We start from the raw sequence: 13,414 nt of genomic DNA, 5'->3' as shown, positions 1-13,414 counted from the left end.
AAATACAATTTTTTTGTGGAATTCTAAATGTCTTTGTACCATTAATACCATTTAAATTTAACATATTTAACATATATTTTGCGAACTAAAAAATTTCCTCTCCGCTGACCAAAACGTGTTCGGATTAGGCGGACGTTCAGATTACCGGGGTTCGGATTAGCGGGAGTGCACTGTATCAGCAAATTTTGACATGAAACATGTAATGCTACCATCAATATAATTAATGAAAATTAGCAACAACGAGAAAATAAACAGTAGACACTAACACAGAACAGTGAGGAGACTGACTCACAAAGCCAGCCCCAAAATTTTCAGGGCCCTGTTCAAGAATTAGTTGCAGGGCCCTGGAGTCCTGTGAAAAAATTTATGTGGGGTGTTTTTGTAATAGTGATTTTTTTTTTAATTTTTCAAATTTTACACTAACTAAAACATAATTCAATAATTTTATATTATACTGAATGAAAATTTTAAATAAGAATAATATTTAATATATAAATCAACAATAATGTTTTGACTATTTGAGTGTGGGGCCCTGTTCGACAGAACCGGTTGAACATGTGGCTGACACTGCCCATGCATAACATTGGTCTATTTTGAGTATTGCCTATTTATAACTAATCTTTGTCTTCCATCAGTAACCATCCTTAATACTAGTATTTATCTAAGTCTTGCTGCAGCAGCATTCTCATTGTTAGCAACACTATCCACCTTAATAATATCAGCAAATTTTGACATAAAACATGTAATGATGCCATCAATATAATTAACCATGATTAGAAACAACAAGAAAATAAACAGTAGCCCCTAGCACAGAACAGTGAGGAGACCCACTCATAACATTAGTCTATTTATAACTAATCTTTGTCTTCCAATCACAATGCTTAATTAATAATTAAAATGCTTAATAAAACTCTAGCTTATTCAGGGCCATCATACAACTATAGACATAAACCACAAAAAAGGAAATCATAATAAGAAATATGATAATATGCTTTTACAGCAGAAATCTTTATAAAAATAATTTGAATAATAAATATACACTGAAAGGACAGAATTCATGGGATACCTGGTTTCTGGACAATGCAAGGCTGTCACTCTTTTGGCTAGTGGACAAACCTACTGCTTGGCAGGTATATAGGTACACTGCATCACTGCATTCACATAGACAGTAATTAGATGTCGGTATGGATAAATGTTGAGTTAACCGACTTTGAAAGAGGTATGATAGTGGGTGCATGATGCATGGGTCACTATCACGGAGGTGGTACAGAAATTGCACTATCCCCATTCAATAGTATCAAGAATGTATTGGGAATATGCCATTTCCAGAATAACATCTCATCATGGACAGCGCTGTGGGCAGAGAAAGGTGGTGGATGAACATGGCTGTCTACTTCTGTCTCACATTGTTTCAGCCAACCAGAGAACGACAGTGGCACAAATCATAGCCGACTTGAATGAGGGATGTGCCAGAAACATCTCTACCAAGACCATCAGGTAATCATTAGCTGGAATAGGTTATGGGAGCCACTGATCGACCCGAGTCCCATTGCTAACACCATGGCACAGGACTCTATGCCTCAACTGTTAACTGGGTGAAAGAACATTGGCACTGGACCTTGGATGATTGGAGATGGGTCTCCTGGTCCAATAAGTCCTGTTTACAGTTTAGAAGTTATAGTATATCTTAAAGTACTGTTTTATTGGACTAAATTCGAAAAATAGCAAAGGCTTAATTTTCCAGTACAGTAAACCCCCGCTATTCGCGGTATCTGTATTCGCGGTCGCTGATTTAATAAATATGAAACCTAAAAAATGTGAATTTTAAAGTGCCGTGAACATTTTCCGCCATAAAAAAAAACATGGGCGTGGCTAAAATTATCTTTCCCGGTCAAAACAGCGCCCAGTGGTTGTGGGGAGAGGGGTGATAAAATCGCGGCGTGGATGTTTCTCGCTAATCAGTATGTGTTATGCACTTGTCATGGAAGGTTTCATCATTTGCTTCTAATTTATATGCTTATAAATTGAATAAATTTATCAATTTATAAATTGATATGCTTACAAAAGTGATAAAGCTACCATTTTTCAGTGTAAAACAGACTTTTTCGAGTGTGTTAACGGAAGGAAGTGACTTTATTATGGACAAGTTCTTTCTAACCCGTACAAATATGGCTACGAATAACGAGGGAAATGTGAATATATCAAAGAAGGTGATGACATTAGCGAATATAATTGAGTTATTAGACAAAATTTCTAATGGTGAAAGTGGCAAAACATAAAATCGGAAGAAAAAATCCTCCGCCGTAGTGTCCATGAAAACGTGCTAATTGCTTCAAAAATTTGCTCTGTAACTCGTGATGTTAAATTAGAAAAAAATGGAAAAAGCTTTAAATCTGTGGATAGAAGACCGAACTCAAAATAAAATTCCGTTAAGTTCACTCATCATTCATGAAAAGGCAAAACTCCTTTATCAACACTTTAGCGAAACTGGTGATAGCACTGGCGGGATAAGTTTTTTTGCTAGCAAAGGCGCTGGTTTGAAATTTCTAATAAATATTAAATTGTTTCTTATTTTCATTTCGATGCCATATGCTTGCATTTCACTACGTACTGTCTATGTACATAGTCATATTATGAAGGTACATATAATACATACATACATAGACAAAATTTTAGACTAGTTTTTCTTATATATTTCATACTTTGGAACGGAACCCCTTTATTACTATGGGAGCCATAACTCAGTATTCGCGTTTTCGGTATTCGCGGCATTTCTCAGGAACGTAACCCCCGCGAATAGTGGGGGTTTACTGTACTCACCTTGGTCGATCTGCAATTGTTATGGTTTGAATAATAAGAGATTGGCAAATTTTAGGGTGATGGGTTTTTTAAAATTAAGGGGATGAGTAAGTGGTAATTACAATGGAAACAGGGTTAAAATATGCGCAAGGAAGTGGAAGTGCACTAACTCTGTCCTTGGTTGTCATGAAGTTGATTCAAGTTGAAATTCGCTATTTAGAATTTCAACTTGAATCAACTTAATGAAACCAAGGACAGAGTTAGTGCACTTCCACTTCCTTGCACATATTTTAACCCTGTTTCCATTGTAATTACCACTTACTCATCCCCTTAATTTTAAAAAACCCATCACCCTAAAATTTGCCAATCTCTTATTATTCAAACCATAACAATTGCAGATCGACCAAGGTGAGTACTAGAAAATTAAGCCTTTGCTATTTTTAGAATTTAGTCCTGTTTACAGTTATTTCGAGTGGATAGGGGGTGAGTATTTGGCAGAAACCAACCGCACAAAGCTATGCACCCATCATGTCAACAAGGAGCTGTTCAGGCAGGTGGTTGGTTGGTAATGGTCTGGGGGTGTGTTCAACTGGCACACATTGGGACCTACATCTAGATGCATCTCTGAACAGTCCAGGTTACACGTCCATCGTTGCAGACCATCAGCATCCCTTCATGGTTATGCACCCACAGGGCAATACACTCTTCCAGCAGGACAATGCACCTCCCAACAGAGCCATGGTGACTAGAACAGGTTCAAAAAGCGTTCCGCAGATTTTACAACCATGGAATGGCCTCTCCCCATTTACCAGACATAAACCCTGTGGAGCATCTTTGGGATGCTGTGGAAAGGCCTGTTCGAGCTTTGGATCCTCCACCCAGGAATGCGATGGAATTATGGACAGCAGTACAGCAAGCATGGATGGAAATACCTGTGGAATACTTTCATGATCTAGTGGACTAAATTCCTTATCGTGTGACTGCTCTTATCTGGGTGAAAGGTGGGTCTACGCATTACTGGATAGGTATCCCATGATTTATGTCCACTCAGTGTATAATTAAATTAGTTTTGTCAACTTTACTATACCTTTTTAATTTGAATTGTCAAATTAGTGCTTATGACACCATTATTTAAAAGCATAACCGGGAAATGAGAATGCATACTGTTTATTGTATAAGCAATATTACTGAAGTATCAAATAAAGCAAAAAGTGACCTTATTAAACACACTGCCATAAAGAAGCAAGAGTGCAGGGCCAGGAGTAAAAGTAACAAATGATAATGAACATGTTAAGGAAACATGTTCCTTCTTTAGTTGATATGAGAATCTATATATGATTGATGTACAAGCTGACAGTCTAGTTGTGATGTTTTCACAATATAAGAGATACCGAAAGGTGTAGATGGAATAACTACATAAGTTTGTGTTACTTATACATTAATTACCTATCTACCTCCTGATTACTATCACAGATAGTATTAATTACTATCTACCTCCTGATTACTATCACAGATAGTATTAATTACTATCTACCTCCTGAAGAAGAAGAAAGAATAATCCCTGAAATGATCTGACTGGGTAATGGAACTCACTGGCAATAAATAGTAGTACACTTCTTTGTTGGAAAGAAGCACTACTTACTTGTAATGCAAGATTAAGGCAATTTGTGATTTTCTTCAAAATGAAATGTATAGTACCTTTCTTGTATGTCTTCAGTTTGCCATTACAACTCTTTGGAAAGAGCTAAACTGAAGCTGAAATCTCTTCAGTAATGCACTACATCCATAATTTACAAGCAACATTTCACATGAATTAAGTTTTCCTAATATGGATAATTTGCCTCACTTCCAATATTAACTGAAATTGTGAGCACCAACAAACTGCAGCAGATGTAGAAAATTCCTGAAGCAAGAGCATATCCCTCAAGAATAATATTATATAGGAACTATTTGACATATGAATAATAAAATCACTTTGAAATTTGTAAACCAGCTTTAAATAAAAGTTTAAGTCTGGCTTATGAAGTAGCTCTACTAAATATCATACTGCAGAAGACTCCAAATTTCACCATATACAGCTGAATAGTTCTTCTCTTTTAGAAAGTATCTCTGTTGATCAAATATTATAGAATAGAGAATAGAGAATATTCTGTATAATGTAACAGTAATCCTTACTAATTACAGCAAAGACAGACACCATATTTCCATCACACAGGAAATTATTCTTTAAATTACTATTACATTTCAATAAACAATCTTGTTTACAATAGTACAGAAACATCAGTTACTTATAAATGATTTTAAATATCATTCTCCCTTCAAAAGCAGTGACTTCTTCTTTCATTTTGCTCCAGCTGTTTTACTAGTAATGTGAAAAATCAGTCATTCTCCCAACTAGTGAAAACATATATTTATCTTCAACCTTCAACTTTAAATATGGCATAATTACTCAAGATTACATTACAAGTAATGTAATCTTGAGTAAGTCAACTATGCCTAGACTACTTTCTATATTTAGAATGTAATTTTAGCTCCATGAAATAAATAAACAATGCACACAGTAGTCATCCCTTCAAATCAAATTTTTTAATAATTGAATTATACACTCATGCCAGAAAAAATAAAGGTAAACCTAAATTTTATAGTATGATGTTTACACAATACTAACTAAGATTTTCTCCCAAGATTATTAACAGATCGAACTAGGAGAAGCAGACTGTTAAGTAACCTGAACACTAACCTTATTTTGTTTCTTGAGGAAAATACAAAAACAGAAATGACATTTTTATTTTCATATTTTCTCCAGTGGCAACAGAGAATAACATTCAGAGAGAGAATATCACAAAATTGCAGTATACACTTTTCAAATGTCTTCATTTATTTTAACAAAAGCTTTTTCTGTTCAGTTAAATAAAGTTATGTTACTGATAATGAAGCCATAATTGTGAAGCTAGTTATAATATTTAATGATTACAAGAGGCTACAACCTTCTATAATGAAGAGTTTAATAACAATTAATGATAACAAAAACATATATAGCCATTAATAAAATGGATATAACAGCAAAAGTAAGCACACTCAAGTTTTACCTTTATTCACAAATCAAATTACATATGTAGTAAACTGTTGTTGAACTTACAGCAGAGTTTTCTTATGGTATAAACTAGATTAATCAAATGTTCATTTAATTTAAATTAAATGTTATCAGACTTACTACTTCATTAAACCTTACACTATGTTGGAATTCCTTTGGTGGAAATTACATTAAAACTTTTAAAAGTTTTCAGAATGGTAACAGAGTTTTAATTAGGTCACTAACAGAGTATATGATTTTCTTCTCAAAACATAATTTTTGTTTGCATCTTATATGGACATAGACCGAAAATTTTTCACTTTTTTGGGGGAGGGGATGTTGAGAATCAGAGCTGCTGCTGTAACCTAAAGAAAATTGTTTTTTGTTTATTTTTGATTGTGTTCTATGGAGGAGGGGGTTGAACTGGTAGCCACTCCTTGGATGAGCCTCTAATCTTACATACCAAAACCAGGTCTTGAAATAAAAAAAATTTATGAAATGGAATGGTTGTTGGGATAATATGTGCAGAAGGAAATTAATATACATACTAAGGTAACAAAGTATAAAAAACCAGACCTGTGTCCATTCCAAATCCTGACCAAAACTGGTTTATCTCGTTATCTAATTCAAAATGCTAACAAGTAACATAAAATCATGCTTTAAAAAAGGAAATGAGTTTAACCAACTGAAAAACAAATTCTTACCATGTTTTCTTTGAAATTGTTAATGTAGAGTAAATTCCACCACCATTCCGTTTTGCAGTACTGATCACCAACTCCATCTGCAAATGGTCCACCAGTAAAATATTTTGGCAGAGTAGCCTCAAAACCCAGAACTAACAAGTATGGAGGGGTTAACCTAAAATAATAATGTGAATATGATACATAGTTTACAAAAGAGACAGATATAACAGAAAGAGGAGAAGGGAAAGGTTTATATATATATATATATATTTTAAATTATCTTGACCAATCTCATTCATGATAATATTGAAATATTCTGGTAAAGTGTGATGTAAACAATGAAAAAGAAAAATGAGAATAGGAGTATACTATAACTGTTATGATCAAATAACTGTGATAACAATTTAGACAGACATATGGAATAAGCAACTAAGTAGAAATGTATCATGTGGGTCTTTCATTTTCAGAATAGATTGGTGCCACCGTAGCCAGGTGGGCAGGAGCAGCAGTGCATAGCACATGCTTCTTGATTAGACCGGGGTTCAAGCCCATGCCCACCAAATACGGAGGATGCGGAAAGGTCAGGGATTGACCACCGCATATCCCCGGAGCAATTCTTAGTTGCTAATGCTCCTAAAAACCAAATAACAAACAATCTTGCATCATATGCCTCTACTAATGCTAATGCTAAGAGTAGGTAGGAAGAATAATTGCAGTAGCTGGATGAGCAGTGTTCATACACTCCCAATAATTATGAAAACAAACAAATAAACATACATTTTACAACTGTCTGTTAGACTCCAAACAAGAGTCCTTGTAACTCTGGTATATATGAAAATGAAAAAACCAGATTTTAACATTAATAAATGCAAGGTATTTAATTTAAAAAAAAAAAAAAAAAAAAAAGGGAAAAAAAGCACATCCAATATAATAGTTAGTTTAGAAGAACTAGACAAACTATTAGAGGAGATGGGCAGGTGATATGGGAAATTTTTTTTTTTTTTGGTTGATGCTGTATAAACTTGCTCATGGAGTTCTGTAGAATATGAAAGAACTTTTACAAAAGGGACAAGGTTGTGATTATCCTGCTGTATAATGGCTGGGCCATATCTTGAGTATTTACTGCATATAAGTCTGGAAGCATCATTTTCGGAAGGACACTGATATTATTATTATTATTATTATTAGCCATATGGTGCAAGGAAGCCTGAGGCTTATGCTGCACCAGCCAAAAAAAAAATTCCCACGTCACCCTGAGAGAGAGAGAGAGAGAGAGAGAGAGAGAGAGAGAGAGAGAGAGAGAGTGAGTCAGAAGTAGAATGGAATCAGCAAGAAAGAGAAGAATGATGATATCCAGCTCAGGATGCTGGGTTTGCCAAGCCCATACTCACCAGATATGAACCCATGGGGTAAATACTCAAACAGGTGCAGAGAAGAGCTGCAACAACACTAGTCAGGGCACAAAAGGATATTCTTACCAAGAAAGGCATCCATTCTGTAAAATGCAGCATCTATAAACTAGGCACATATAAGAAGAAACTTGATTGAAGTGCTTAAGGTTTTAAATAAATAAATAGATTGAATTTAAATAAATAGATTGAATAAACAAAATGGAATTCTTACCATTTTTTTGACAAAGAATATAAGGGAAGATAAACTTAATTGAAAAATGTTTGTAAGATAGATCTATGAAAATTATCTTTCAGCCAGAGGGTAATTGATTATTGGAAGAACTTCCATCTGGTGTTGTGCAAGCGGGCAATTCGAATAATTTCAAGGATAAATAGACAAATTATTAAAAGAGGATGAATAAATGATGTGGGTAATTTTTTTTTTTTTTTTTTTTTTGAATGATGCTATAAGTTTTCTTCCTAGCATCATATACCACTACCAATACAGGTGTTTCAATTAAAAGGTACCATGGTCTATCTGGCATATTTTTAGGTTAAGGTATTTTGTTGTCTGGACATTTTTTTTTTTTTTTTCGTCATATTTCACTTGAAATTTTTGTATCTGATTTTAAAATTAGACTAAATATTAGGATTTTTTCTTTTTTTTTATGAAAACACCAAACACAAAAGGTATTAGGACTTAAAGTATTTAGTACTGTGTGGAGGTTGAAAATTGAGAAAATGAAAGAAGATACTCTTGTTGATATTAGACTCAAATCTCTGTAGATTGTAATTTTCAGAAAATAGCATTAGTATTATTAACATTAGTTGAGGCATACGATGCAAGAAAGCAAGCTTATAGAGCATCAGCCAAAAAAAAAACTTCCATTTCACCCATCTGGTCATTCCAAATGTTTGTCTAGTTCAGCATTAAATTTATTTAAGCTATCAACTTCTACAACAGCAGATGGAAGTTTGTTCCAGCAATCAACTACCTGCTGGCTAAAGGCAAACTTCTGCACATCTATTCTACAACTGTCTTTTCTCAACTTGAATCTATGCCTCCTCAGGTTCTTAATCTCAGCAAGTTTAAGTATCGTTTCAGCATTGAGCCTGCTCAGACCATTCAAAGCCTTGTACACCTCAATCATATTACCTCACAGGTGCCTAGTCTCCAGATGCTGCAACTTACAGAATTTATCCCTCTCCTGGTAAGAGAACCCCTTTGTTCCTCTCACCAATCTTGTTGCCTTCTCTGTATTCATTCTAGCAATTCTACATCTTTCCTAAAATGAGGCTTCCAGACCTGTGTGCAGTACTCAAGGTGTGGCCTGACCATTGCCTTATACAAAGGTATAATCACCTCCTTGTCTCTGCTAGTAAAATTCCTATATATCATTGAAAAGATGCCATGACCTGCTCTGGCAGCCAGCCTGCACTGCTCATAAAATTTCATATCCGACTGCACAATTATCCCCAGGTCTTTTTCATTCTACACCTCTCAGAGTGTAGTACCACACAGCCAGTATGTTTCTCTTGGGTTACTGCTACCCATGTGCAGTACTTTTTGCATTTGTCAATATTAAACTTCGGTTGCCACTTCTCAGCCCTTCTGCCTAACTTTTCTAGATCCTGTTGCAGTAGCATACTGTCTTTACTGTAATTAACAACCCTGCCAACCTTTGCATCATCTGCAAACTAGAACATTAAGCCTGATTACCCTCATCAATAACATTGATAAACAACACTAAACCCTGGGGGGACTCTGATAATAACATTATTCCACATAGAGCAGTATCCATTTATTACCACTGTCTGCCATCTCCCACTCAACCATCCCTTTATCCATTGCAGCAACTTGCCCTTAATGCCATACCGCTCCAATTTGTACAGCAGTCTTTCACGTGCAACAGTATCAAAAGCTTTCCTGAAATCCAAGTATATAATATCAAAATTATTTTTTGCATCTAGTTCCTTTGTGACCACATCTTAGTATCAAATCAAATTGGTCAGACAAGACTTCCCCTTAACAAACCTATGCTGTGTCTGAACTATTACTGCAGTCTTTTCTAGATGGTCCTGCATCACTTCTTTAACCAGTGACTCCATTATTTTCCCTGGAACAGAAGTTAAACTAACAGGTCTATAATTATTTGTGTCACCCTTTGAACCCCCTTTGTGAATTGGGGATCCCCTTCCTTACAGAATTCCTTATGTGTGAATGTAGATGCAAAGTACTCATTGAGTTTGTCAGCTATCTGAGCAGGATCATCAATAATTGAACCACAAACATCAAATGGACCAATCTGATTCATGCCCCCCCTCCTTCTAGAGTTTACATAAGTAAAGAAGTCTAATTGATTGAAAGAAGATAGTTTGAAGGGAGGTTGTTCTAGAAAACTGAAGTTGAAGGGATGAATGTGGAAGAAGAAAAGTTGGTTCTGTAAGTTTGAAGTTGGACAGTAAAAGGATGCTAATTGTGATACGTTTGGACTAGTTTCAAGGAGAGGGAGAAAGAAAGAGAGAGAGGAGGAATTAAAGGAACCAACTCAGGAGAATGCCCATCAAAGAAATCTGTAGAAAAGGCAGCACACAGCAGAAATAAAATGTGTGTGAGAGAAACATTGGAGAGAGTTTGAAAGAGATGAGTCATTAATTAAACTAATTACCTAAATATCCTTTCTTTTTTGAATGAGCCTAGAAGCCTGAAAGAAGTTATGAGGACACTGCCCAGATGTGGCAACAATACTCCACTCCATGGGAGGGCAGATTTGAGATTTGTATAGAGGGAATAATTGTTTAGAAGAAAAGTAATGCCAAGAGTAAAATCTATTTTTTTAGATACAGATGAATCAATATTTGTGACATGCTTATGCCAGGAGAGAGATTAGAAGTCAGGATAATTCCTAACAGAGATATGTGATCTTTTATAGAAATCTGAATATCATCAAAAATAAGCATAGTAGCAGAAGAATTCTTTTTGTGATATAAGACAGAACTGAGGCTTAGAAGGACTGAAATTAACTAAACTCTCTTTTCCCCATCAGAGAATTGCCTGGTGATCAGCATTTAAGGAATTGGTAGTGGATATTTGAGAAGTTGAAGGTGGAATGCGATGTGCTATCATCAGCAAAACTATGGATAGGATTCACAGTACTTTAGGCCATTAATATAAAAGAGGAAAAGAGTAGGAGAAAGAACTGAACCTTGAGGAACATCAGCATTATTAGAGAAGTTAGAAGACAGAGTCACCTATCAGCACCCAGAGTGAGCAGTCAGGGGGAAAAACTGGATAACCAATTACAAAAAATAGTTGGCAATCCATCAGACAGAAGCTCATCTAGAACAGTATGCCAAACACAATCCAAAGCCTTTGAAATGTCAAGAGCAACTCCTTGAGATTCACCAAAATTTTCCATTCAATTTGTCGACAAATGAGTAACATAAGCCAAAATATCACCAGTAGATCGATGCTGATGGAATTCATATTGGTAATCATTTATCAGATGGAAAGTTTCTAGATAGTTTAGGAGTTGGTGGATAATGGATTTCTTCACTACTTTAGAAAAAGTAGAAGTAAGTACAATGGGACAATTGAATGGGAGGGATTTGTCACCCTTTTAGGAAACTGGCAGGATATGAGCAAATTTCCAAGCAGAAGGGGAAACACCTTTGGAATAAGAAAGTGAAAAAAATGGTGACACATAACAGGAGTAAGTTCAGGAGCACAGGTTTTGGGAACAAGTAAAGAAATGCCATCAGGACCTGGACTTTTGATGGAAAACCACAGGAGGCATTTAATGGAGTGCACTGTGAATGACAGAAGTTAAGATCATCAACAGAAGAGTTAGAAGAAAATTGGGATGGTAGCAGGTTGGCTTTACTTTTAGCTGAGGTTGCAACAGAGCCATCAGGTTTTAACAGAGGTGGGAGTATAGATGGGCAAAAGTTGGGGCCAATAGCTTTTGCAATTAGCCATATGGTGCAAGGAAGCCTGAGGCTTATGCTGCACCAGCCAAAAAAAAAATAAAATTTCTGAGTTACCCTGAGAGAGAGAGAGAGAGAGAGAGAGAGAGAGAGAGAGAGAGAGAGAGAGAGAGCTCAGGACCCCAGGTGTGCCAAGCCCATACTCACTAAATGTGAGCCCCTGGGTTTATTTGGACAAAAAAAGAAGCAACTTTTCTACTCTTAGCCTGTTTTAAACCTTCTTTGGACTGATTAATAGCTGCTTTACAATTGTTGCAAGCTTTGGTGCAGGCAGAAAATGAACACCTGGAGATTTGGATGCAAGCCAATTCAAATATACAACATTTTTATCTTGAAAGAGCTTTAGAAAATTTATTAGAAAACCAAGGTTTAGATGAAGAATGAGATTTTAAGGTGGAGTGTGGAATGAAGGCTTTCATCTCTACAAGAATAATTTCACTTGATCTGAACAAACATTGACATCAGAAGACTTAAAACAGTAATCCAATGAAGTTAAATAAGAATCTTGTAGAGCATCCCATTTTGCATCCTTGTAAATTACTGGATTTAGGCTGATTAATTTCCATCTACATCCTAAATATGGAAGGGCAATTTATGCCAGATCTGATATCATTGGAGTTGAATCTGTAAAAGCCACTTCAGAACTCTGTGACATGATTAAAGTTGGCCATTACACAATTGCAAATATGTATAAGCCACCAGGAATCCCCTGGTCACCCAAAGTCCTACCATCTATGCTGGAGACTTTAATAGTCACCATGTTACATGGGATTATAACTCTACAGACCAGCATGGAGACCTCCCAGTGAACTGGGCTTCTGAAAAGGACTCGCACCTCCTTCACTATCCCAAACAACCTTCAACCTTCTCTGCATGATGGCAATGTGGCTCTTCTCCTGATCTTTCTTGGTCCACTACAAAAAATGGCCAGCCAAACCCAGTATAACTTATAGTCTTGCAGAAAATACCGCACAGCCAACACCACCCCATTATTATTGATATCAAAACCAATATTCCAGTTGTGAATACTTGCCCCAAACCACACTGGAACTACAGGAAAGCTAACTGGCCAAGATATCAATTCCTCTCTGATGCTTCTATTAGTTCCATTCCCCATAATACCTCTATGGAATGTGCTTACCATAGATTTAAAAATGCTATATTCAAGGCAGCAGTCCAGTCCATCTCCCGTGGCTATCACAAGAAACACATCCCATGCCTAAATAAGCGTAGCACTGAACTGTTGAAGAAGTTTGAAACTTCAGGTAATCCTGAAGATGGAGATGAGCTTCTGAAGGAATTAGAAACTAATCACAGAAGGGGATGGGAGGAACTCATAACAGGACTTGATATGACACAATCCAGCAGAAAAGCATGGTCCTTAATTAGAAAGCTATGTGGAACTGAGAGACCACTGCAAAATAACCAGCTAGTGACTCCAAACAAAATTGCTTCTCGTCTGTTGACCACCGTTCGTGCTA

The 13,414-nt window shown here is 36.0% G+C and overlaps 1 protein-coding gene across 1 annotated transcript in view; it reads right to left on the bottom strand.

The window, feature by feature from the left end:
* LOC150087636 (nose resistant to fluoxetine protein 6-like) overlaps positions 1 to 13,050 on the bottom strand; it is a 65,557-nt gene extending 52,507 nt beyond the window's left edge. The window contains exons 1-2 of the mRNA XM_090369841.1: positions 12,902 to 13,050; positions 6,577 to 6,730 (exon numbers count right to left, since the gene is read on the bottom strand). Coding sequence (XP_090225967.1) covers positions 6,577 to 6,730; positions 12,902 to 13,050 — 303 coding nt within the window. The remainder of the gene's footprint in view (positions 1 to 6,576; positions 6,731 to 12,901) is intronic.
* Between the last annotated feature and the right edge of the window lie 364 nt (positions 13,051 to 13,414).

The sequence above is a fragment of the Mastigoproctus giganteus genome, chromosome 3 (assembly GCF_048544385.1).
Source record: "Mastigoproctus giganteus isolate SK-2022 chromosome 3, ASM4854438v1, whole genome shotgun sequence".
Lineage (NCBI taxonomy): Eukaryota > Metazoa > Arthropoda > Arachnida > Uropygi > Thelyphonidae > Mastigoproctus > Mastigoproctus giganteus.
This window is presented reverse-complemented; position numbering and strand designations above follow the sequence as displayed.